Below are 27,494 nucleotides of genomic sequence, written 5' to 3'. Positions count from 1 at the left end.
GTGTTTTGAAATATTTCCTCCAGACCGCTGGCTAGCACTACCAGGAAGAGCAAAACTCAATTTTTTTTTATTTTTTTTTTAAAATTAAAATAGAGACTGTGTGGTTTGTTCCTGAATTACCTTATTCCTGGATATACCTCTGCCTTTAGAGAGATGCTTTCCAGTGATTAAATTGTACTAGAAAAACTGGCTGTTAAAATCTATAATACTACTTATCTAGAGCTATTGTGACAATCACTGTGTTGTGTTGCATAAAAGTGCTAGGCAAGCACGTGAGAACTGCAGCCTCCTCTGTGAGAGCCAAATAGACTCCAGTCTCTGAGGTCTGCTGTGCTTGGATAGGGGAAGCATTGCCTTTGGTTATCAGGGTGAAACAAGCAGTGAAATAAAACTTGGGTTGCTGTATAGCAGTTGAAGAAATTCAGTGTATGAGAAGCAGTAATTACGGCTATTTCAGTTCTTGGGCTGGAACAGCTGTTTCAGATCAGAGATCTAGACACTGTCTGTATCTGCTGACAAAATGCTCTGTGAATGAAGACAGACACATGAGCCTGATGTAGGGTAGGGCAGAGCATGAGATTCTTACTGGGTGGGCATCATCAGCAGAAAGTGAAGTCTGCAAGATGTGGGCGAGAGTGCTTTTCCTCCAGAGGTGTTCTTTGTTTTTTTTTTGTGGAGTGGAAGAGTATGGAAACAAGCATAAAACTGTCAGATGGCTGAAGGAAAAATGCAGAATCTGAGAAATAAAAAACCTGTATGCTGTGGAGATCTGCCCGTTCATATTTAAAATGTATGCTGCATCCATAACACTCAGCAACACATAGCCAGGGGGAGGCAGGTAGGTGGGTGCTTGAGAGCCCTCATGCAGGTGGAACTTAACATTGGTAGTTTTTTTGCAAGTGGAACTAAACAATGAAAAAGGAGTAAAATTAATGCCCGTAATCCTGAAATTTTGATGGTCTTCAGTTGTGCTGTTGACTACAAAGCATATTTGTATTTCACAAGAATAAAGCTGTCATAATAAAGTTGACCTAAGAAGAAAAAACGAGCCTGTGCATTTCTCTATGGCATATGAAAATGCATTAAAATTATTCTTGCTTAACATCAGAAATAAATAGATTAAATGCTGGCATTCTTGATTTGGTAACAGGTCTTGGGAAGCAAGTTACTGGAGCAGAAGATAACTTCGTTTTTAATTGTAGGCACTTGGAAATTAGAATTGTGGTGTTTATTTATTTATTTAAACCTTGCTGGTTTGTGATCGCTACCACAAGTGTGCTGGAGCAGAACAGAGAGGCAGCCTCTGTTCTGAAGCTTTACAAGGGCTGGCATTTATCTCAATTGCTTGTCATGGCTCGTGACATGTTCCTTATGTGTTAGAGAAGGCAGCTAAAGCAGGGAGAAAATGCAGCAAATAGCCTAAGGCTGGAGGTTTAGCCAGTGGCAGAGTTACATGGGTATATCACATCTGATCAAAGTCTGTCAGGTGGATGCTCTGTGCTCATGCTAATCCTGTCTAGAAGCAAGAAGTCGGGCATCTCTGAGCATGAGCTGTGCACTATGGAATGGGGAACAAACAGGGCAGGGGGTTTTCTTCTCTTTCCTGTGAAGAACAGTGCAGGCGATTTGGTGTGAGCTCACACCAGTGAGGCTTGAGCCTTACAGGCTGGGAGCAGCTCTCCCTCCCAGCAGCAGCTGTGCCACATCCTGAGTGCCACTGGAGCTGCAGCATGGCTGTGCTTGAGCACACCTGAAGCAACATCACCAGGTTAGAAATACAGCAGCAGTCAGGCCTGATCGAGTTAAAAGTGCATCCAGTTCTGATCCCACTGCAAGTGATGAGCAGAGAATGCTTAGGGCAGGAAAACTGAACAAGTAGAGACAGTCCCAATGTGCTCACTCAGCATCCACCCAAAAGAAGGATTTTGCTGTGCTCGTTCTGCTGCGGTAGGTAGCCCCTGGTGAACTTTCTTACCACTGGTTTGTCAGATTGCTTTTTGAACCCTTTGGTACTTCAGACCATCTTGTGGCACTGAGTCCTATGGTTAGAGGAGTGTGAAAGCATTTTTTGTTTGTTTGTTTTAAACACAATCCCTATGATGGTAGGTGTTGTGATACTGCTCTTCAGTTATGCAAGTGGTGAACAACCGATCCCCAGTCCATCTTTGTACTGTTTTGTGCCCTTCTGTCATATCACCAGTGAGCTGTCTCATTTTCACGCTAAAACACTACTTATTCCTCATTCTAAATCTCTTCCATTAAAACTGATCATCTTTGCTTCATCTTCTATTATGTTATTTTGGGATGAGGCAAGTAGAACAGCATGAAGCATTTAAAACATGGAAACACACCAGCTTATGCAGGAGTATTATGGTATTTTCTGTGTTCTGTTCGGTAACGTATCAATTAATTACTAATCCTCTTCCTTTTCTCTCTGTGTGTGTTTTTCTTTTTGATCCCTATCGAGCATTAAGTTTAGAAAATGAAAGTGCACAGAGCTGTAGCGGAGGCTTGCTTGTTGCCTGCATACAGCTACATATAATTTTTCCTATGGGAATGAGTTTGCAATTACCAGTATTGGATTTTATATGCAACTTTTCCTCCCAGGTACTCAGTATCTTTAGATCCTTCCTCTCAGGGCTGAGAGGTGCTGGAACCAGTGCAAATCAAGGATGGCAGCTCTAGCGGATGGGTGGGGAGTGGTGTGGGAAGGAGCCCAGGAGACCCGTCTGGCAGCGGTCAGCTGCTTTATTGGCTTTGTTAGCTTAGGAAGTTGTATCTTTCCCATTCAGCCCTTTTCCTCAAGTAGCACAGATCCATGTGAGACTTTCTGGTGACGTTCCTTTATAATAATTAGAAATACTATTTGAATTGTTCTAATAATAACTTAGAATAATTAATCAGTCCATGCTATTTGAATGTCCTATGTTATGTTGTTACTCACCTGTAGTAGAGTTGTTACATTGACTCTGAAATCCTTAAGAATTTGTGTCAGATTTATACACGTGGTTGAAAAATGAGGTTGCAAATACGTGATGAAGGTCACTGAAGAATGGAGAAGCTCAGCACTGTGTTTGAGTCGGGAACACATTAAGTACCCTTTGAATGCACACGTCTTGTAAACAGGGAATATACAATATCTCTGGTGTGAAATGGACACGTTTTATTATCACTAGTTCTCTGCCATTGAAAATCCTTAGGAACTGGAAGAACTTGTTTTCATTTACAGAATGAAATGGCAATTGTGCCACAGAGGTGTGCATTTTTCCTTGTGGAAAAATTGAGAGTTTGAAAGGTGGGAAAAGGCTAGCATACAACACTGTTATCAGCAAGCATGCTGCTCTTTTGTGTCCCTTTGTGTTTCTTTGCAGTGGGTTCATTTATGTAAGACCATATTTCATTACAGCATTTCTTCCAAGCACCCTTGTCATGAAAGCAAGGGTCAAACTTAGCGAAATGTGTGGAAAAAGATGGAGATCTTCTGCAAGTGTTTATAAGTCATACTGGAGTAGTGTCCACTACTAGGTGCAGGAGAGTCATGCTTGGTCTCAGTAACTTATCTTTTCTCAGTACTTTTCTGAGTACTCAGTAACTCAGTAACTTATCTTTTCCCATTGAAATGGGGTTAAAAAGCATAAAAGTTATACCTGAAAACAGCAATATATTAAAAATTACATTGTATTTTAAAGATATGATGCCTTAAACTAAGGGAGGTCGTTTGTTTGGCTTCTTTAAATGATCCTTTCCAAAAGATTCATGCTTTATTGAAGGCAATGCCAACCCAAATAGCCCAGTGCATCCTATGGGTTTCTCTCACTGCCCTTGAGCTCAGGCATACCAAGGAGGAGGGCTCAGGCTGCCTCTGGCACTAAGAAGCACTACTCTTAGTGCTGTGCATGTCCTGGACATGCTGTACTATGCTCTGCTGTGCTGTGGCTGGTGTGGTGTCCACCTGGATTGTGCCATCCTGTGATTTGGCAAGGAGATGGCAGTTCTTATGTAGTTGTTTCAGAATTTGGGTGGTGTTATTTCTGCATGATTTATAAAGCGCTTGCATGTAAAAATGAGCAATAAAAAGTAGCTGCGTAGATGACAGATGTTTTGCAAATATGCAGAAAGGGATTGCACGGTAAGGTCAAAAAGACAAGAACTGTGTGAAAATGCAGTCCCTGGGTGAATGCTTTGTTTCCAGTCCATTGGGAGAGGCGTTTGTAGAGCTTACAGAATGTATTTGTTCAGAGTCCTCTTTGTTTCCTGTTCCTTTCCTGGCCTTGCACATAGGATATATCCATGGAGCAGAGAGCGGTGTTTCATTTTGCACCAGCCAGTTCTGCCACTGTCCCTTGTGCATGCCACTTTCCATCTGAACAACTTGCCCCCAGCTTCTCTTCATGCATGCTCATCATGTGTTGGGATCTCCTCCACTTTTTTTAGCACTTTGTTTCAAGCAGTACTGTTAGAGATCCATTCATTACTGCTTGATTCTTATTATTTTTATTTAAATATGTTGATGAGAATAAATGTTTAAATGCACTGGTAAAATATAAAGTTTTGTGCACTCAGCCATTGAATGGTTTCCCTTGAACTCCTGTTTCTATAAAGAATATCAGTTTTATCTATTTTTATAGTAATCCTGTATTGTTTGCTCCTCACTCTGCACTTCTTTTCTCCTTGATTAAAAATAATAATAATAATAATGATGTGAGCTCATACGTTCACAAAGCATGTTTAAAATGTGACTTCTCCTTTGTATGTATCATGGTGTGTCTGGCAATGAAAACCAAACCTCCCCTGGCCAGGCTATCTGGTAGGAAGCTCCCCCCTTGTTTAGCCAGAGATTACAAATCCCATTCTTGCAATGCACTGCCCTTTTGGATGAAATATGGGCCTTCAAAACCAAATGAAAGGGTCAGTTAAAATAAACAGAACTTTCTAGCAGAAGCGTTGTACCAGAATGTGGTAAGAACAGCAGCCAAGGCTTCTGGCTATGAGCCAGAAATTGGAAGATTGGGAAATATTGGTTGCTTTACTCATTCTTTAATTTACAATGGCTATATAACGCAGGCGGGCCTGAGTCTCATTCAGGATGAGGTTTGCCCTTCCTGTAGTTGTTCAGATGCAGTGAAAAGGAACGGTGCTTTAATGATGTGTGGATCAGACAGACCAAATCTACATCTGTCAGCCTCCTTTCTTACCGGCCTGGCTTTGCTCTGTTTAGATTTCAGATTCCTACCCTTTCTGTTATCTGTTCCTTTTGATAAATTCTGCAATGAGAGGAAATGTTTTTTGCATAATTTTAAGGAGTCCTGTTTCCTATTTGAGTTCTGAGAAATGGCTTGTAGCACTAAGACCCTTGGGAACTTATTTCTTCTGGATGGAAGCTAGACAAGCATAATGAGGACCCCCTGTGCAAATTCAATATTAGTTCTACACCTAAGGTCAAGGAGAAGTTAATGACCATTTTTTACATATTGAAATCAGTTATGGAACTGACATTACTGCTTGTGTTTTGTCCATTTAAAACAAAATGCTGAAATAATTTATATTAAGTTAATTTAAACTACAAAGCATAAGTAAGAACGAAAACCATTGAATTCCAGATTAATGCTTGAATGAAACTGGCATCATTGTCATTTTGGCAGTAGTTTGTTCCCAAATTTACAAGCACCTTTATTCCATCCTCTGCTTGCTGTGCTTTTTTAGATACAGAGGTGCTGAACAACATTGTAAACTGGCATCTCTTTAATAATTTTTGCATTCTCTTTGTTTCTTTAATTAGCTGATTTACTCAGCTGATTGCACAGCTGTCTGGGCGACATCCCCCAAGGGCCTGCCAACTGTTTCAGAGATATGTGGTATACTCAGAGAAGGGAAATCTGCACAATAATTTGCATATATATATATGCAGACATAGTGGGAAGGAATGAGAAAGCTCAAAGGCAAATTTTGTATTGCTAATAAAAGGAATCATGTTAAGGATGAGCTTAAAAAGCTTTCTCTTTTCAGTAATTTCCAGCAAAGGATCACAGTTTCATGGTAAATAAAGGACCAGTTCTCAGTTGGAGGGTTTTATTTCTGGGATTATCACAGTGCTGTACATGCAGCTTTTGGTGATTTCAGAGTTGTTCACTGCTTCTTGTTTTTTCTTTCGATCTGGAAATAAGACTTGGAAAATACAGCAGTATGTACGTGTGAGGACCTGCTCTGCCTTAACACGGTCCCCCAATTCTGGGGTTTGCGTAAGCATTTACTTGAGCTCAGCTCCTTTCCACCACTCAGAGTAGTGCCTTATGTAAGGTAGAGGATGTGGCTTTTATTTTCCCCAATGGAATCAATACAAGCCTTTTTTTTTTTTTCTCCCCACCCTAATAAATTAATAAGCATCAGCAAACATTTTAACATTGCCAAACAGCTCAGAGCTGCCATAGTAACAAACCTCTCCGGATCCCTGTCTACCCCCTCCATGAAGAACAACAAACTCTGTTGTTCAAATAAGAAAATTTTCAAAAAACATGAAATGGGCTTAGAATTATGTGCTCTTTGAAAAAAAAAAAAACCACACCAAAAAAACACTTTTTTTCCTACTTCTGGAAAGCTTCATACTATGAACTTCCTTGGGGGGGAAGAGAGAAACATGCTTATAGAAAAAATTTGGGGTTATAAGAAGAATGCTAGAAGTTGTGAACTTCCCAGGAGCAGATGATAAATCAAGTGGTGCAGGCTGTTGGCAGTTCAGAGCATTGAATGCTTCCCCCAGGGAGTTTTCTTGGAGATTCCCTAGGTCTTTTCAGCAGTGAACAGGAACAGAAAATCAGCCTATAACCATTCAGCAGGGATAGGAGAGTGAAAATCTGCTGGCTTGTGAAATAGACAACATTCCATCTACAGAGGGCATGTTGGTGTCTTATTGGCTAGAAGAAATTATAGATATGAATGATGAATGTGTACAGAATCATTAAGATTGGAGTAAGCCTCTAAGATCACCTGGTCCAACTGCATGTGTTTATACATGCATGTACATATATACTTATGCATATATGTATCCGTCTTACATATACACATAAAAAGTTTAATCACATAGTAGGATTGAAATCTTACAAAGGGCGAAGTAGTTTGATGTTGGAGGATATTAGCAGGTTAAAGAACAACAGTAAGTAATAAATGAGCATTCTTATTTGAAATGAAGGTGCACTGCTGAAGTATGAAAGGCATGGACTAAGGAGTGACCAAGCTAAGTTCAGAGGCAGAGCTGTCACAGAACGCAACCGTGGGACATCTCTGTCCTAACTGACAGGTGCTGCCAGGCTGTGCCTGGAGGCTCGCAGTGTTCAGTGGACTCAGTCTTGAGAGCAGCCTAGGGCAGTGCAATGTAAGCAGTGTACCTGCCAAAGGCAAGGTTTATGAGCTCCCAGAAGGCAGGCAGTCCTGGTACCATGGCTGGGCTTCACAGTGAGCTTACTGGCTGTCAGAAGTGCCCTGTCCCCTCTTCTGCCTGCAGACATGGGGCTCCGTTCTCAGCCAGGACATCAAACGCAGTCGAGCTTACAGCAATCAACTACCAGCTGAACAAACCCCAAACGTCTTACAGCTGGAAGGACAGCCTGTTTTGTGGGGAGCTGAGGTGGCTTTGGAGTGGCCGTGCATGGAGGACAGATGTCCATGCCTGCCATGCAGCTCTGTCCTGCAGCAGCATGGTTAGTGGAGGTGCGGGGTCCCCATTGAACCATTTAGATAATTAGCTTTTGGAGTTCACACCCTGTGGAGCCAAAGGGAGGAAGTTCACACCTCTGCTGGTGTTATTGTTCGGGCGGGCTGGCTGCAGAGCTCATGCGATAGCGCAGGGGTTTTCTCAGGGAGGTTATCTTGGCAGCCAGAAGGGGCAGAAAGAAGAAACTTCATTTATAGCAGAGGAAGAATGCTGGGCTGCTGCACAATAGAGCAAAGCCTCTGGGAAGATTGGAATTCTTTGGGTTCCAGGAGTTGCTTTATGGGTGGATTTTTCTTTTCTTTCTTTTTTTTTTTTTTAAACTGTCCTTTCCAATTTCACTTAGGTGAAAGATGCTGCTATTTGAATAGCACAAAATGCAATAGTGTGAATTGTAAGATGTGACTTTTAAAAGTCAAACACAGTTTACCTTCAGGTCTGGGGCCGTGAAGAGCAGCCCACCGAGGAGCAGAGTGCCATGCAGCCTCAGAGCCAGGTGGGGTGCTGGGAGGACACTGCTGCACACTGGGTCCAGCTGCAAAGAGCCCTTTGGTGTTCTGTAGTGCTGTTGAGGGAGGCAGTTCTCTTCCTATGTCTTAAATCTACTTTAAACTTTGAAGTGAGGCTGAGAAAGTGGGGAGAGCAGCAGTCAGTACTGTTGACTCAAAGGTTGTGCTCATTTCCCATGTCAGTCGTGGTCATGTTCCCTCTCCCTTCTAACCCCTTTGCAATGATTGATCTTGCTGGTACACTCTACAGCATGATTTACTTCTTTGCTATTTTTTCTGTTGGTTTAATGAGCTGAAGTCAAATTGTTAAAGGACAAAGCTTCCTTCTTCAAGTGCTCTCAATTCCAGTGTTGATTTTACAGAAGAATCCTCTAGATAGAGCTCAGTTACAGTCCATATGGACACAAGGGACTTGGATCAGAAAATGGCCCTTGTGATCCTTAAGTGATCATAAAAAGTCAACATCTGAAATTCCCTGGGCTAATTTGCAAATGGACACATTTGAACTGCACATTAACAAGCTAATGCTCATTTAATATCTTTTTATTTTATTCCTGGTGACCTCTGTTATTGACCAAAGGAGGAGAAGTGCTGCAGATAGAAAAAAGAACTGGCCACTGCACATTCATTTGCATTTTTTTGTCTGAAAGCAAGCATAACGTTAAGCAGACACTAACATATCAGGGTAAACTACCTTTGCCTTTCTCTGGAACTGCTGCTTTGTCAGATGTGCTGGGATACTGATGTGGCAAAGACAGTAGCAGGTTTTATCCTGGCAGTGAAGGCAGTGGCCCAGCTTCAAAATTCACAACTTCTTTGTGTTACATGCTACGGTTTTAGGGAACTATTCCAGAATCAACACTTGCCTGGAAAGTGCTTTCCCTTCCCACCCTAGCCTTCCTGTTGCTTTTCCTATGACTGAATTTGCAACGTCAAGCGTTTTTATTAAAAAATGTAAGGCCAGCTGTCCGTAAATGGAAAATTGTCCTTGAATTTTTACATTTTATGGCTGAATGTGTATTGCATGCACAACAGCCTGTTGGAGCAGTATCAAGACCACTGCCATAGACTGGTTTCCTGGGTGGGAATCGAGGGGCTGTCTGTAAGATGGCACTGGGTGAGGAAATACAACAGTTTGTTTTTTGCTGCATCTGGTGACCCATGTGAACATACGTTTTTTAACTACATAGGAATATTTAAGAGATTTATGTTGTTTTATTTTTTCTTTGTTTTATACACAAAATATGTAGTAACCTTTTTTGTACTGGAACCATCAAAATAGAATTAAGGATTGTTATTCACCGGTGTGGCCACTTTAGCCTTCAAGGAGCTATATTCTTGTGGTGGAAAAATTATACTGATGGTGTGATTTCTTAAGTATCACCCTCTGAGTGTAGCTGAAGGGCTCAAGCCATGGCTGATCCTTACGTGTTTGAATGAGAGACAGACAAGATGCAACAATTGAGTTTGTGATGGAAACTTCATGAAAAAGAGGCTGACTGCTCCCTCTCTCCCAAGAGAGCCAGGAGCACGTCAGTGTGAGGTCTGGGACTTTCCTTTTTTTTCCTATAAGAAAATATTTACTGGTTGTTTCCTACATTCCTTAAACAGTCTAAACAACACTGCAGCCAAGGAGAGCTGGGTTTGGATTATCAACTTTTTCAGCTTTTTTAGAGTTGAGCTGTGAAATTGCTGACAAAATACTTAAATACTTTTTTTAAATGGATTTGTTTAGCATATGTCTGAACCAAGGCCATTTTCTCATCAGCTTCAAAATTTCTCACACTAAAATTGTTCAACATCCAAGCATATTAGTGCTGTGTGGGCTGGGAGTGTGCACCCTCCTCCTCTGTGCCTGCTGAAAGATGCAGTTCCCTGCAGCCCTCCAAGCCTGCTGTTGTCAATAGTTCCTCTGCTGTCCCTTTGCTGTTCTGACAGCCAAAGTAGCAATGGCATGTGCCTTCCTCTATAGTTGGCTAGCTTGTTTTGGTCAGAGTCGGCCCAGGGGCTGGTGCTGGGCAGGGGATACCTGTAATGGTGACAAGGAATTGATGGTGGGCTGCTTGTCATTTCCTCATCACAGCTGGTTGCAGCATGCCTAGGAGAAGCTGCCTGGACCCACGGATTTACTTTGAGCTGGTTCCTGGAAATACCATGATTAGCCATCAACATCTGAAGAGATGTTTTGACCATTTGTGAGTAGGAGAAACCAGGAAAGTGAGAGTTGAGGAAATACTCTATTCCTGCTTATGCAGACTTGAGAAATTTTCAACCGTTTGTTATTATTATTATTATTATTTTATTAATATTTTTTATTCATTAGCACCTTATGGCATTGAAACACTCCTGCCTCTTACCTGCTGTTCTGAGCAGTGTTTGGCATATCAATTCCCTGAACACTTTATGCCCTGTGCAGCTACAGCTCTGGGAAGAGGAAGGCTGGAAGATAGGTCACAAAAGAAGGGGCTGCACAGATCCCTGACGTGGTGGAATGGTGTAGACCCTCTTGAGAAACCTGGGACAGGAAAGCAGGGGCTTCACAGAGCTTTTGGGGCCATAATTCTGGTTGTGTCTTTGTTGGGTTGTTGATTTCCCAGCGTAGATCATAGATACACTGCAATGGTACAGTCACATTTTGGTTTTCTCTGTCTTTAAATTCTACTGCAGTTTAACCTGCTGATTTGTTCAGCAGTCAGATCCCAGGCAGCTTCACTTTACAGATGTAAGTTTAAGGCAAAGCAAGATTGGTGATGCTTGCTTTCAAACAAGTGGTGGCAGATCAGGTGCAGACTGATGACTGGTTCAGATATCTTAGGATGGAGTTGGTGACTCTCATGAGTAATGGTGGTGTTTGTTGAGATTAGGATCAGTTTGCTTACAAAGAATTTTCCAAGGCTGAGATGAAGGAGAAATCTACTTATTTTGTTTAGTCTGAGTTGACCTTCTGCAATTAAATGAAAATAAAAGGATTTCTGTTTTTCATTCTTTGTGAGTCACTGGATCTTGTTATAATATATAGAAAAGATGGGAGTTCCTTAAATTCCACTGCTTTATCAGGAATAACTTAGTAGCAGAAATATAACTATTCAGTACTGCATTTTATTGCCTAGATTAAAAAAAAAGTCCATACAGGAGTTTTTCCAAAACTACTCAATGACTTGATTAGAAAACTAAACTTGGAACCACGTTGGTTTAACGGCCATCCTGTTTGATCTAAAATGGACCGTGTGCTGCTTTGGTGCTGCTTGTGATTTGAACATGCTTGCTTCCAACACATTCTCTTTCTTATTTTAGCAATTCATCAAAATGAAGAGCACAGTGGTCAAGAAATAAGAAGGCTGGAAGAGCTGAAGGGTGCCTCTGATGCTCAGGTAAATGTGTAAGATTAATGGCATCTTAGAAACTTTTTCACGTCTACCAGCTGAAGGATCTGCTTTTGATAGCTCTTTAGCACTGGAAAATGGATTTCCCCCAATGATCTGAACAGGGATATATAGGAAGTAGAAGTCTGCTGGATATTGTCTTATAAGGCTATTTAGAATAAAACTGATGGTCACCCTGGGAATTAATTCCATGATGTTGAAATCAGACAGCATTTTTAAACTCTCTCTGCTCTTTCTGGATGATACACATAGCACATACCAGATGTGAAAATAAAATGAGTTGTGTTTTTAAGAGGCAAGAGTATATGACATTTTGATTGAATTTTAATCACTGTAAGTAGACAGGCAATGAAATGAAGATTCTTAAGAGTCACTTGAGTGTAAGCAACAACCTCTTTCTTTCCTTCCTTAACTGCCCCCATTTACAACCAAAGCATACTTCTAGATATTACTCAGAAGAAATAAAACTACATTCTTCAGTAATTTATTGCGGGATTTCTTGTCCCTGTTGATTCTGTGAATCTTTTTTTGATTAATCTTTAGCTCATTCAATCATTCAGTTCACATATTTGAACTGTGCATGATTATATTGCGCATTATATTGGTACTGATTATTGTTTTTTATTTAAAATTGGTTTCTCCCAGTCTTGACTGTTTGTTTTTTCTTTTTTCTTTTTTTTTTTTTATTTCTTCTGTTCCTCTTGAGAATCTTTTGCTTCCCACCAGTTGTCACCATTTCTTCTGATGAATACAAACTGTAGCTCTTTTCTCTGTATTTCTCTCTGGATTTTGCCAGCTAAAAAGCTGTGTGTGAGAGGGATGGGATATGTAATGATGTCTGTGAGCAACCCTGTTCTATGCAGCCATGTTAGCAGTACCTGAACCCTTCTAGAGATGCAGGCTCTCTAAAGCACAGGAGGGTCTGCTGGAAGCTTCGGTAGGCAGCCTGGGCCATGGCAGACATCACAGGCAGAATGAAGACCATGTGTATGTGCCTCTTATGTCAGCTTTTTACTGGGTATTTACCACACTCGTTACAGTAATACTTGAGCAAGATGTTCTGAAACAACCTGCTCTTTTCTGTTCTTAATTATTTTCAGATATACTCTGTTTTGCTTGATTGTTGTACTGATGTTGTCATCAAAGTAATGCCTCCTACTTATTTTCATGGAAATTACAACAGATACAAAGAGCATAGTAACACTCTTTGATAGAGCTAGAAAACACGATTTTTCAACAGTCACCACCATTAGCTGTACATTTTCACCAGTGATAAACAAGAGCCTGCGTGCCGCACTAGTAAAAATCTGGATCAGTGGAGATGACCACTGTTGCCACTGCTGAAATGCACAACCCACTGCCTCACTGTGCTCACATCCACTGTTCGATCTCCAGCAAGCATCAATGAATGTCAGTGGGTGCCCTTTTTCCCACTTCCACGTCAAATGCCATTCTGTCAGATTATCACTGCTGCCATCTGTCACGCAGCAACAATGTGTAACAGAATATTGTTAGAATATTGTTATTCAACATCTACTGTCATACCACCAACCTCTGCCTCTGAGGCTGTGGGCCAACATAATAAAATAGGAGGTATTACTTTTGGAACATCCCATGTAGTTGCTATTTTGGGGAAGTGCTTGTTTATGTTTATATAAGAGATATAAAAGGAAAGATTACATTGGTTGCTCAAAGCTTGTAAGTAGACAGCTAGTAGGATTACATGGGCAGATAATAATGAAAAAGAGTGGTTAATACTGATTTATTCATCTCTCATTCGGCTGCAAATCAGCTTCTGAAGTTTGAAAGAATTTGAAATGCCTTTACAATTAATTATTAACTGAGCAGTTAAGGAAAGTGTTGAAGGACTCAACTGGGAATAGAACAGTGGCATTATCAAAGCAGCTGTTGCTCTAATTTGTTTGTCAGTCCCATAAAAACGGCATTCTGCAAACATTGGGTACAGTTTGGGTGAAGGGTTTGAACGTTCTTTTCACTTTAGTGAGACTGTGCAAGTGACTGGAGCAAAGTAAAAGATCTGTTGAGGCAGTGACATATCGTTATTTAGTTTTCAGGCTGATCAAAGTGGAAGCTTGCAATAATTATGTTTTCAACAGATGCAAAGGGCATAGTTGCACAGTTCAAACAACACAAATCTCTTCTGTTAGCAAAACTTAAACGTGTGGTGCCTGCTCTAAACACTGCTCTGCTTGACACAGAATTGACTTACCTTGGTAATGCACAAAGCTGGTGGAAGTCTGGAAAAAAATCTGATATTTTTGAACAGATTGTTTCTTAAACAACGTGCCATAGGGATGCCTTAAGTCACTACCATGTCACCCCTGGCATATTTATTTAAGGATTTTGCAGAGGGAACATTTTCCAGTGGATGTGCTGAGAAACAAAAAAGCATTGTCAGCGTCTTTCCTTTTCCAGCCTCAGTAGTGACTAGTTCATTTTTCTTCCCATTAAACTTTCTTATTCCATTTCAAATATTCTAGAAACACTTGCAATTATAGTAATTTTGCACTGTAAATATTAGTGGAGTCTTCCTGTAAGGCTCCTACATGTATTTTTTTTATCATTCATTAAACTAATGTCTGTTAAAATATACAACTTCATAATTTTTACCTTCAAATAAGTTGGTACTTGCAACTTGGTTGGTATATGTGAATTGGAGGGTTAAGCAGAAATATTTGGGCATGCAGGATTTTGGAGGCTGTGTGCCTGCACAGAAGACAAATCAAGACTGCTCTGTGCAAGTAGTGTGGCCGGTATTTACCCTTTTCCTTAACAGCTTTAAAGGTATTTCTTGGAAATTAGATTTATATTGACAAATGAAAATGGTTGTATGAGACTCTAACAATATCTCCCCTACCAGCTTTTAGAAGTTGTCATTGATTACTTAATTAGCTGATCTGGATGCTTTCTCATATTACTTGGCAGAAAGATTTACAGTGGAAAATTGGTATAATTGCAAAAATCAGAATAAAAAGTGAAGGGCTGATGTTTTTGTCCTTAGTTATAAAACAACACATTTAGCATTTTGCTTTTCAAGTATATAATTTACTCCTAGAACCTAGCATGTACATTTAACTTGATAGAACTCTGTCTTTCTCAGGAATTTTTTAGTTGGCCTTTTACCATCCAGAAGACTGCTGGAGGAAGGGAATGTTTAAAAATACTCTTTCTTCTTGGTGGTTATTTGAAACAGGATGATAGGATTCCCTAAAGAAGTTTCCCATTTGAATGCAGGCAGTATTAGTGGCAGAGAGTTTATTTTTTGCTGGGTGCTCATCCACATAGAAAGCAACAGTACCTTCTATCTGAACATACAAAGAAAAGCAAGGACCGTGTATTCAGAAAGTTGCCTTTCTCCACAGTGTTCCTTCCAGTTGAACATACTGAAGCCAGTTGTTTCTCCCAAAACAGAAATCCCTCTTCCTCAGCTTAAAATAAGAGTTTTAACCTTTGGCTTTGCTTCATACACTGGGAATCAATACATGTTTGTTCAGCAGAGTGAACAGGGCATTTCTGCTCGTTGTCCATCTGACATTTGATGTGCAGGAACTTGTAACTGTCTCTGCTTCTCATAGATCATGGCCTGACTTGTCTGGGCGGAGGTGTGAAAAGTGCCTCCCCAGTAGTTATAGCCCAGATCTAGAGAGTCTGTAAATCTTCATGGATTTGATAGGCTGTAAAACTTTGAGTTGTTCTTAGCCTGCAGGGATTACAGCACACAGATGTTATACACTCTGCTAGAAGCATCCCTCAGCCATGAAATAAGCAGGTTTGGCTTTAGCTGATGTCCTCACAAAACCAAAGCTCTGTGTAGTGCAGATGTCTGATCTCAGCCAGTCTGTGATAATGGCCCAAACTCCCTGTGTGTATTACTGGACAAAAATGTGAATTTTAGCAAACAATTCATCTGACTATTTAAAATGCCTACTGTAGAGTACAAAAAAGGCATGTGACATTCTTTATTTCAAATGATTCAGTAGGGATGGCTCTTTGGATTCAGGAAGGGAGCATCCTAGGGCTTTGGCTTTGACTTGCAAGATGTTTTATGGACTTTTGAGCAAATACCGATTTAGTAAAACTCAGGGTGAGCAGTAAAAAGAAAAGAGCGGAGGAAAAAGGTTTATTTGCAGGCTGCTTCTGAAGTCATGTAGCAGTAATGTAGCCATGCCACACGCCTGGCCCTTGCAAGGCATGCATTCTTCCAGCAGGAAACATCTGGGCAAATAAAGCCATGCAGCTCTCAGTGCAAAAGCTGTGTCAGCCATCAGCTCTGCTGTGAGCAATTCAGCCCTTGTCAGCTAACTTTGAAGGATGGGTCCGGCGTACCTGTATGCAAGCATGAATCTGTCTTTATATATATAGCATTTTTGTAAAACAACCGGTGCTGGATGTTAGGGTGGTATGCTATCAGCATAGCTTGAATAACTGAGAGAGTATTTGAGAGAAAAAAACTGTTATATAATGTTTTTTAAAAGAAAACCTGATTTTCTTCCTTAAACAGAATTGAACTGTATAATTTGTTACACGGAGAATAAATAAATGTTGCCCAACTTTAACTCCTACAGCTTGAATGTATGAAACATTGTTGGAGGCAGAGCTGGGAGTTGCAGCATGTTATTTTTAGGAGTGACTGTGTTGCTCTTCCTTCTTTTTCCAGGGCCGTTCCTGGCTAACTTTCCCATGAGTTTTTAACCTCTTGCTCTTGTTCTCTGATGTAACAGGAAACAGGCTGACAGGAACAAACAAAACACAGCATATCAGTCACACATAGTAGCACTTGATTTAGTTAGCCCTGCCTTGTTCCTCCAGAGTAGATACATTTGGAGAGTCAGATGTGCCCCAGCTCTTGATTTGTTTCCCCAGCAGCAGTTAGTCTGTGCTCAGCAAGCGGCTCAGAGTTCAGCAAATATGATCAAACAGATGCATTTCTTTTAAGGCTGAAATCCTGTGGCAGTGCCATGTCCTGGGACTGTGGATTTAAGTATCTGTTTGCTCTTTCTCCCACCCTTAAGGCAGGGGTTTTGTGCAAGCTTCAGGAGAGAGATGACATTGGACGAATTGAGCTGGTCCAGAAGCTGGCGAGAGAAAACTGTCAGTTTTTGCAGGCGGATAGAAAACAACCAGAGAAGACTGAACAAGTAAGATGTTTCTTGTTTGAGTTTTCTTGTTTGTTTCTGGTTTCTTGTTAGGTTAGGAAGCTGAAACAGTGAAGCTTAATGGTCAGTTTCCAGGACACGCATTAGTCATGGAACTACAGCAGTTCTCTTCTGTCGTTTACATATCTCTGAAGTGCATTGAATTCAATAATTGCCTACACATTTAAATTATTATGTTGTTTCTAAGTCTGTTATGATTATAAATATCTTATGCATGATGAAATAGTAGGTTATTTCAGGATGCTTTCCATCAAATTGCTGCTAGTGAATACGAAGCGTTTGCCTTTTTTTCTTTTTTTTTAAGGATATTGTAACATAATGTGTGAGGTATACAAATGCTTAAAGTCCTCAATTTAAGTTGTCTTAAAGAAAATGACTTTGCTGCTTTAGAAGGAAGTATTGAGTGGTACTTTTCGGTGTGAATTAAAAAGGGTAGGGAATTCAGAAGTTTCATAAAAATATGTGCTTTCAACCAAAAGTCACACTGAAGAAAGTACTTCTCTGTTTAATGCTTCCGAAAGCACTTATTCAGATGTTTATAACTGGATTGGAAAATGCACTAAAATATGACTGCTCTGCTTATAGCACAGTGTATTCTATTTTTATTCTCATGATAAAGATTTCTGTTCTGATTGCATGTTCAGTTAAAGAATCCCAGGCAAATAACTTCAAGAAACAACAAAAATCCTACCTTGTCCTCATGTATCTTGCTGTAATATGTATGTAATTTCTTCCATTTACTACTCGCTGGACAGCAGAAGAAAGACCTATGCTGTAGAAAATAATTACTTTCTTCTCATCTGCAAGCTCCTTCCTATTGTAGTAAGACTGTACAAAGGAAAAGAGAAGAATCAAATCTTATTTCAGAGCTTCGAACTATTCTGTTCAGCAGCATAGGAGTTCTAATCCTGTGTAGTTAAAAATGTAGTTGTATCAGTAGGTGTGCACAAAGGAGAAGAGTACTTAGTCAAGCTCAGATCCCTGAGATTGAATTGCTCCTCATGATCTGTGGACAGCTGGCAGAATTTCCATGTATCTACAAAACATATCAGCAAAGTGCAGTTAAAAGGTTAGAAGCTTAACTAAAGAAGATTTTAATCCAGGAAAGATTTCTAATTGTGTTTTGGGATTTTGAAGCAAGATTACAGGCTCTGAGGTATAGAAGAGAGGTGGACTGGTACTCCAAAAGCACAGTGGTGTTTTTGCTGCTTGCTCCAGTCACTGCAGAGGGTGTCAGTTGCAGTTCTGCAGCTATGCAGATTACAGCACAGCTCTATAAATGGAAAGGAAAGAAGCGCTCAGCTTTTCTTCTCATTTGAAAAGTATGATACTTTGCAATTGCTGCTATTTAGGGGGCGAGCGGCTCCAGTTCAGCGGGACCTCAGTCAAGCTGGCTGAGTGGTATAATGCAGAAGTTACTGCTCTTGAACAAGGGTGTGCTGTTAGACCTAGGAAGTGCCAGGAGATATGAAAGTTGTTTGAGATCCTTTATGGGCAAAACATAGGTTATTCCTCATGCGCCCTTTATTTCTTGTGTGAGTTATTTGCTAAGCTCGCTGCTTTCTTTGGGCATGGGCACCAAGAAGGCACAGCTGCAAGTGGGCAAGGTGTGCCACAGGCTTCTCAGTTTAGCTTACTCAAGTACTTTGCTTTCAATAGAAAAAAAAAAAAACCTAGGGAGCCCTGGTCATAAACGTTCAGGAAGATGTGAGGCTCCATCCCTTCCTCTCCCTCCCTTCCTCCCTTCCCATCTGAGACTGCTCTGGCGTGTGTGTGCTGGCAGCAGTCAGCTCTGGGCAGCCTTCTCCTGCCTGCAGCTGCTCCCACGCCTTTCTGAGGAGCAATGTGGCAGGCTACTGCAGGGCAGGCTATGCAGTGAGTGCTGTCTCTATGTGGGCTTTCAGCCTTCCCCCCATCCTACTGCTGCAGAAGTGATGGCAGATTCATTGGCATCGGCTTAGTGCCCAGTCCCTTGTGTTCTGCTGAAATGTTAGAAGAAGAAGGTGTTCAGTTTGGGATGTGGTGTTCTTGTAGAGTGATTTGTAGCATGCTCATCACACCTCACAGATGAAGTGTGGAGCTGCTTAGGGAAATTTCTCTTGTCTTATCTCTAGCACTCTGAGTGCTGTGGGCATCTTGTCTGTAGGGTAGGATACCTTGGTCTAATGACCAGCCTCACCTGACCCTGAGGACAGATCTTCTTGACTTGGGAGAGTGGAGAGTCAAAAGAGTCTGGTCTTCCTTTATTGCAGAGGTCTGGGAGCAGATCAAATACCTGTCTGCTTTCTTCAAGACATAATGTTGGGGACTGTGGTCTATGGCCTACAACTGGCAAGTGAAGCATGGATTAATTTGGGTTGCTGGTTCAGAAAGAAGTGAAGTAGAATTATTTTTTTTCTGAGAAAGAGGTCTGGGAGAGAGGAAATACATGTCAGCTGGGTAGTTCATGGGCGGATACTGCTCATTTAGGAGCTTAGGTGTCAAGAAGAATGGCTTCCTTGAGTTTGGATGTGGTTTGAAGGGCATAAAATTGGGCTATACATATGCTGATTTTATATGTGCATACATTTTTAATTCATCCTTGAAGCACCCAAGTCAGAAAGACTATACTTCTTTGGTTCAAAGTTTCCTGAATGCTATCCTTTTTTTTTTTTTTTTTTTTTTTCCTTCAGATTTATGCTTTGCTTAAAAAAAAAAAGATCTTAAAAAATCCTATAATTTATAAAGTTTTGTTCACAAGCTGCACATTTGACCTGCTTATTTGTTTCTGGCACCACAAGCTTGCTGTGAACAGGTTAGAGTCATATTGGAATTCAAGGCAGTTTTTGCAGCACAGTGCCAAACTTCTCTCTGGTGAATATAGTGTTTGCAAAATGCTCCAACAGTAATAATGCTTATAGACTTGTTGAGGGAAAAAAGAAACAACACTGAATTATAGTGTTTTTTTCCCCATTCTCACTTGTAAATGTGTTGCAATAAAGTTCTTAATTAAGGCACTGAACCTGCCATATGTGTTAGTCTTCCTAAACTTCAGTTTTGCTAATGAGTAAATGGTAGTAAATAAGCTTTTAAATAGGCAGCTTGGCTTCTTATCTAAGCTGTCTCATTCCTACAAGGTGAAAACACACTGACAATTAAATAAAAGAAAATGGTTTTCTAAGGTGCACAGAAATTATTTTCAAATATAACTTTAAAAATATAATTACAAGCAAGTTGTGCTTATAAGCCTAGGGAAATGTAAAATGGAGTATTTGTATTTTTATGTTATTTAACTACTTCAGTCATTTAAAACAATTGATTTGACAGAAAATAGATTAAAAATCTGAATTGAAATGTTTGGCTATAGAAAGAGTGTCTACCTTTTTGAAAATTTTGCTTAGCATCAGTTACAGAAAGCAAGCTCTGTACATAAAGCTACTTGAAGTAATTTGCTACTGTTCTTTTTGCTCAAACACATTTGAGATGCATTTGAGGCATATTTGCACTACACAGTATTTTCGGAATGCCTTTTAAGCATTAAATAACATCTGTATGAGAGATTTGATGCTGTTTGTGCAGTATTTGCAGTGAAATTTTGTTTCAGGGAAATGTTGCACCTATTAAAAAATCCCACGTGTTTATAAAGTCACTGTTTTATAAGAATTGTAAAAGAACTCAAATGTATTTCAGTCTCAGCAATAGGGAAAAGACATTCTCTTATTTTATACTGTTTTTATAATCAGATGGACTGAAAAAGTTTTCTGCAAATTACTGCTAATATTCAAAAGAAGCTTAAGATTCTCTGATGTGTAGAGACTGACTGAAGGATGCAAGTTCATTTATTCAGCTGCATAAATGATATTTTAGTCTGGGGCTATTTCAACACTTCAGTGCATCAGTAGGGAAATGTTTCCCAAATCCACCTTGTAATCCCTTTACAGATTAATTTATGTATTAATAAGAGTTACATACTGTTTAAAAGCATGAACGTGTCTGGAGCTTGAAAGCACTGATGCTGTGATTTAGCTAATTCAAGATGAAAGAGCTATATCATAGCAGGGCAGGTACTCTTTCTGAAGGACAAGAGGTATTTGAGAGCAGTTTTCTTAATTTACTGGCTACTAACTTTTGTAATAAGCGTTCTCATTAAGGAGACGAATGGTTTGCTCATTGAAGCAGGGTAGTGGTGGGGCTGAGGCTGTGAAAAGGCTTACAAAAGGAGATTAACGATTTAAAGCCTGGGGTTGAATAGATTACTCACAACTGAAGAATTTCTTGAGGAAATTCCAGCCCTGAGACATCAAGACTATTTTGGGGTGCACGTATCCAATGGAGTGGACACTTGTACACAGAGACAAGAACAAGTGTCAGTACGTGCCCAGAGCTGTGGTATTTGTTACCCTGACAAACAGCCTCACACTGATTTATTGCTGAGGTTGTCAGTAATTGGGGTACTGATGGAAAAATATTCTTTCAAACAAATGATATCCAATCTGAGGTCTGTGCTTCACTTCTTAAAAAACTCAGTTGTGCTCTCTGCTCTGGCTGGGATGAATCTACCCGGGGCCTTCAGAGCTGATATACTGCTTTTAGCTCCCTCCTATTATATCAGAGGCTGCTTTGTATCTGCAGCATAACTGCTGATCAAACACGTAACAGCAATAGCACAGACAGCATCCGCGGGAACTTTTGAGGCTTGGATTGACATGAGATGGTACAGGTCATTGGAGCAGAAGAAATTAAGCTGTTTCCTTTTGTCTGTTAGGTCCTGTAGTATTAGCCAGGCAGCTATACCAGGGCAAGATGATTGTAATTTTGACTTAATAGTTTTCAACTACAAGCCAAGAAAAAAATGAGTCTATTAGCGAGTTTGGCAGTTTATCACTCTGCGTTGATTCAAGCATAAGCGGCATGCATGTGTGCTGCAGAGGTAAGCTGAAGTTCAAGTTTCTGGTCTGAATGAGGAGCAACAGGGACTGGGATTAGTTCTGTCGTGTTCCGGAGAGTGCCATGTTCCTGAAGGTCGATCTTTCATGTGCTGGAATGAATACGTAGCCCTAGGTGATCAGCTGCTCTGGGTAAGTCAACCTCTTTATCTTTTGAGAAGGAAAGGATTCTGCAGGTCCTAGGATTTTTTCAGTGAGGTACAGGCATAGGCATCTTTTTGAAATGGAAGAAGTTGAACAGAGATAAGGAAATGGTCTCCGGCTCAGCTGTAGAATTGGGATTGTTTGGCTGCTAGGAAAAGCTGTTTAAACCCCTTGAAACACTTATACTAAAGGAAAATACTTTTTTCCTTTTAACGATTTTTTGAGAGGGCTTCATTCTTTTTGTTGAATCTTTTAAATGTGGCCCAAGGTTTGGAGAAGAATGCTCTATTACCAGCTGTGCAAAATGGCAGTGAGATGGTAAAGTCTTTATTCCTGTAAAAATACAATTGAGGCGAGTCATGCCTGTGCTCGCAACACGTGCTGTGACTGCAGTATAGAAGCATGTGCAGGATACTGCAACACTTGCTCTTTTCCTTTGAGTCAAGTTCTATATTCCCATAATACTTTCTTTCCTCCAGATGCTTGGTCTAGTGTTTAAAAGAAAAGAAAGCCCAGTTTGCTACTCTTTGATTTATTCTGTAACATTAAACGGCTTTGTATAGAAGGAAATTCCACATGCACATTTTGCCTGCTGGGCTTTCTTTGGTGTGGAGCAGTGACTCATTCCTGTATGCAACAATAGCTTAGCTAATAGAGTGGAGGGGGTAAAAAAGGCAAGTGATAACAGTTTAGGGCAGGTTTAGCAACAGTCTAAAAGTGAATGTTGGGAGCCCTGGTGCCTAGATTTTATTTTTGACCCATTGGTTATTTAATATGTATTTTTTTCCAAGTACCATCACTTCTCTGTGGCTTTGTTTACCCAGGTATAAAATGGGCTTTTGAGCGGTAGGACTTTGAGGGAGTGCTGTAAAACCTGTGGTAGTTAATGAGTGTTGATGAATTGCTTTGGGATCCTTGAGAAATGGTTTGGGCATTCCAGCAGGATGGAAGCAGCTAGACTTTGAACCAGTCCTGCTCCTGCACCTTGTTGCCAGCCCTTTTGGTGCTGCCTTGTGAACAGAAGGGATAATCCAGCTGAAAAATAAAACAAGTACACCCTTTTGGTGGGGCTGTTTTCCAGTTGGGTTAGTTTTCTATGTGGTAGAAGGATGCGGGCATGAGCTGACCCTCACAATGACAGCGTGCTACTGCTTCATAACGTAGAGCTCAGATACTTCCAATTCTGTTCAGGTTTAAGCCCTCTAGTTAGGGACACCAAAACTTCATTTTACAAATTGTTCTGAAGTTTTGTCCATCTGCATAATTCATATAATTCTTGAGAATTTGCTCAATCAAGTGGTGTTATTGTGTTACTTGCCTATGTTGTTTCTGTGGAAATAAATAGGAGTGATTACTTTTGGGGCAGCTTACATAGTTTGACCTTCACCTGTCAGCGATGGAGAGCATTTGAGTCATTCCTTACTTTACTCTCTTTTCTCTGGGAATTGAAACCAATCAAAGACATCTGGCTATGGCTCACACTGTGGGCTTGGCTGAGATGAAACAATGAAGGTATCTAGAAAGATGTTGCCAAGCTAGAAATTGATGCCTGTATACCACATCGTCCTCTCCAGAGGGTGTCTGAGATTTGGTAGCCTGCCCACAGATCACAGTCATTTAGAAGGACTCGGGGCTTCTATTCATCTTTTCTTCTTATTTTTTTATTTTTCTCTTTTATTCCTTTTTTCTCTTCTTTTTATTTCTTCATATTCTCACAATATGAGAAGAGGAGGCTCAGGGGAGACCTTACTGATGTCATAAGTACCTGAAGGGAGGTTGTGGTGAGCTGGGGGTCAGCCTCTTTTCTCGTGTAACTGGTGATAGGACTACAGGGAATGGCTTCAAGCTGCGCCAGGGGAGATTTAGGCTGGACATTAGGAAATACTATTCTCTGAAAGATGGTCAGGCAATGGAATGGGCTGTGCAGGGTGGTGGTGGAGTCACTGACCCTGGAGGTGTTCAAGGAACGTTTGGACATTGTGTTGAGGGACGTGGTTTAAAGAGAACAATTGGTGATAGGTGGGTGGTTGGACTGGATGATCTTGTAGGTCTTTTCCAACCTTGGTGTTTCTGTGATTCTGTGAAATATATTTAAGAAGAACTTGCTGCTTCATTGCAGTGTAGATTTAGGCCAGTAATGCAGGAGACATATATTAAACAGATAACCATGTTTCCTGAAAATTGACAATGTCTGCACAACTCAGTTTGCTCCTGTTTTGAGCACATTCTGTGATAAGAGTTGCTCTTGCAGTAGGTGGTGTGGTTCCTGTGGCAGGATGCTCTACACCAGCTGGGATCTCCTTTGACTGCTGACATCACAACCCTTCCCAGCTGCTGGGGCAACCTACCTTCCTGCTGACATCTGGCAGCCTGTGACAGGTCCTCACTGGAATAAATGCCACCAGCATTTGTCAGTATTTGCTCCTGCAGGCAAGATCACCTGGAGTGTGGGGTGTGAAGAGTCTGCCTTTCCCTTTTATTCAGCTGCCTCCACTCTGCCAGTCAGTCAATTTGCAATGAGTGCCTTCTGGAAAAAAGTGTGTAAAGTGTGAAGAAGGGCAGCTGTAAAGTATATGGCATTGCCTGTGTTGTTGGAGCCTCTGCCACAGCAAGCAAAGAAAGATAACTCGACCTTGCATTTCTGCTAAGGCCGTTCTGTCACTCACTGTGCCTGCCTGCATTTTAAAGCTTAGTTCAGCTCCTGCTGATGTTAATAGGTATTTTTCAGTGAGAGCAGAGTATAGCCCTTGGGGTCTAACGCTTCTGTCGTGCTGTAGCCTTGGAAGGTGGTGGCATTTTGCAAGATGAGCTTGGCACACAGCCACCTGTGGAGAATGCTGATTTGGTAGCAGTTAATACACCACTTGCATTCATTTTTTTTTTGGTTGCATGTGGCAGCTCAAAGAGCAAAGGAATGAAAACCCAGGCAATGAGGGGATTTTTGCTGACTGTCCTCCTCTAAATCAAAGCAGGTATTCCCCTTTCATTCCTCGATTAGCGTTCCTACTGCTGTGTGCAGCACCTTCTATATTCTAATTCACAGCATGTGAAAATAACGTTTTAAGTGCATATGCATGAATTTCATCTTAACTACTGGGTGAAAAGTTTTAATTAGATGTTTCATGTGGAAACATGAAAAAGGATTGGAAATTAGCAATGACCTCGCGGCCTCAAATATGCTTTCTGATAGCATGTGGCAAATGCTAAAAAAAAAAGCCATTCTCAGCTTTTTTTCACTCTGTGGAACAGGGAACACTGATGTGTGGGAGCAGCAGGTGGTGCTGGTTGAAGGAAAAAGCCTCATTTGGTGCCTTGGAAAATAATAGTGACCTAACTCAGGAAGATCACGAATAGTGTGTGGTATTTCCTTGAGCAGCTTGCTGAAAAGCACATCTCAGATGGATTTCCAAGCTCTGTATTGTGGTGAGCCCTGAGCAGGAGACAGTGCTGAATTACACAGCCTTGTTTGGTCAAGGGAAAGGCATACAGCCCAAATTCTGTTTTGGCTGTGTTAATGCATCAGCTCTGTGCCCTGAAAGTCTGTCTGACACTGCATCACCTGCAGCAGCAGACTGAGAGCACCAGCTCTTAATTCACCATTTTCTCTGGTAGATGATGGGAGCAGACCTGGGCAGGCTCTACTTGGAGCAGCAAGTAAGCAACTTCTGCTTAGCCCAGTGCTGGGAAGAACCAAGAACCTGCTCTTCTTTAATTTGAGACATTAGCACCAAATTCAAATATGCATTGCCTTCTTGATGTGGTTGAAATATTGCAGTATCTCTTGCATTTTTAGATTAATGTAATGTAAGTCTAAGTCTTTTTATCAAACAATTTTGATACTGCAAATAGGGGATCTTTCTCCACAGAAACATTAACAATATTTTTACCTGTGGGTACAACTACAACAGTTGAATGAAGTGCTTGCAAAATATCCTGTTTGGCCATATTTAGCAAGCTAATAGAATTGATGTGGTTATGGTGAAGGGAAGGCAACTCAGAGCTTGCTGGAACAAAAGGGTCGGGATTTTTTCAATTCTCACACGCAAGGCCTTGTTGTTTAGGTTTGGAGCTAAAAACCAGCCACATTCAGGCCTGGATTTCCTTGTGTGAATGGCACAAAGCTGAAACCTATACTGACTCTCTGTCTTTTTTTCCCCATGCGCAAGTTGAATCAACACTCTGAGTCTGTCTAAATAGTCAGTCCATACATGGTGCCTATAGAGAGATATATTGATCCTTTTTTTTTTTTTTTTTTTTTTTTTTTTTTTTCTTCCTGGATTTAATGAACCTGTGAAAAAGAAATATGTAGATTCTAACTGAAACTCCATGTGCAGTAAGTCCTTTACTGCCATTCCCCACAGAGGTAGAAGTCCATCAGGTCTGGGTTAGGTGAGGACTGTTCTGCCTGCTTTATCACTGCCATCAGAAGGTTTTCCAGAGGAGTTTGAGCAATGTGAGCAATGCCCTACTGGGAACCCAGGTGATCATGTCTTATATATGGGGTCTTTCCCAGGGTTTCATTAAGGATACGGCAGGCTTCCTCCACCAACAAGCTCAGGGTGCTCATGGTCCCCCAGTTCTCTCTTCTGGAGAGATAAGTGTCAATGTGTGTTCATGCTGTTCATGTATTCATAAAGTAGATTGTAAAGCCTGCTGAAAGCAGAGCTTATCTCCTACATGATGTACTTATGGAACCTTTTTTCATGTTGGAGAAACAACCAGCCATTTGCACACAGCCTCAGCTGGTAACATAAAGAAGCTGCTTTCTGCTGATGATCCATCTGTGCCAACACCTCTCTCCTTTACATCTCTTCAGACTATACCAATTGTTTCTCTAGTAGTTTCTGAAAAATTTGGATCTCTTTTTCTGTACTTCAAAGCAGAGCCTGAATCTCAGGGATTGCGTCTGAGCCCTGTACAATCTTTTATGCCCCTCTCTCAGTGATGTTGGTGCTGTGCATTTTGCCTTCCCTGCACTCCATCTGGTGCCTGCTGATGGAGAGAGTGAGACATGCAGGCTGTAGCAGGCTCCCCAAAGAGCAGGGCTGGTGCTGGAGCCTGGGCATTACGCAGGGACCCCTAGATCAGGTGCAGTCTTAAAAGTGACCTTTGTTATTTTTTTCAGAGGGACAGCCTTCATTGCAGGATACCTCTCAAAATCAACCTTTTTTAATTTCGTTTTGGGCATTTCCTTGCAGGAAGCTATGCTGGCACAGAATGCTCCAATTGTACAGCGGAGCAGTGGGCATCTGTACTAAGTTGTGTGGGATCCATAGCCATCTGCAGGAGGGAATTGCTCTGTTCTTGCGCTGGGTGGCTGTATGCTTCCAGGAACTCCTCTGTTCCCACTCCCACCCTCAGCTGTTACAGACACACTGATGTATTCATGCTGATATGGCTATCTTTTCCCTGTTACAAAAGTTACATTTCTGTTGCGCGGGGAAGAAGGGTACAGTTTGTCTTTCTTATTTTCCCTGTCTGCTGCTATTGTAATGCTCTCACAATGCTTGCTGGCTAATATTTACCTGTTAATCAATTGACATCTACTGTTTTCATTGCAGTGACATGAAAATAGTAAATATTTGCACTAGACAAAGGCTATGCAGTAAATTGTACATATATCTGTTGTTCTAAGACGCTATTAGTTTTTA

General features: G+C 40.9%; 1 protein-coding gene across 7 annotated transcripts in view; it reads left to right on the top strand.

Moving 5' to 3' along the window:
- Positions 1 to 27,494, top strand: part of RAPGEF5 (Rap guanine nucleotide exchange factor 5) — a 149,382-nt gene that overhangs the window by 50,602 nt on the left and 71,286 nt on the right. For 5 of the 7 annotated variants that reach the window (XM_048950566.1, XM_048950565.1, XM_048950562.1 and 2 more), the window contains 2 exons: positions 11,509 to 11,585; positions 16,631 to 16,756. In XM_048950566.1, the coding sequence (XP_048806523.1) occupies positions 11,509 to 11,585; positions 16,631 to 16,756 (203 nt within the window). The remainder of the gene's footprint in view (positions 1 to 11,508; positions 11,586 to 16,630; positions 16,757 to 27,494) is intronic. The other 2 variants (XM_048950564.1, XM_048950563.1) reach the window with 1 other exon arrangement.

This window comes from Lagopus muta, chromosome 7 (genome assembly GCF_023343835.1).
Source record: "Lagopus muta isolate bLagMut1 chromosome 7, bLagMut1 primary, whole genome shotgun sequence".
NCBI lineage: Eukaryota > Metazoa > Chordata > Aves > Galliformes > Phasianidae > Lagopus > Lagopus muta.
Note: the sequence above shows the minus strand (reverse complement) of the source record. Positions and strands in the feature narration are given on the sequence as shown.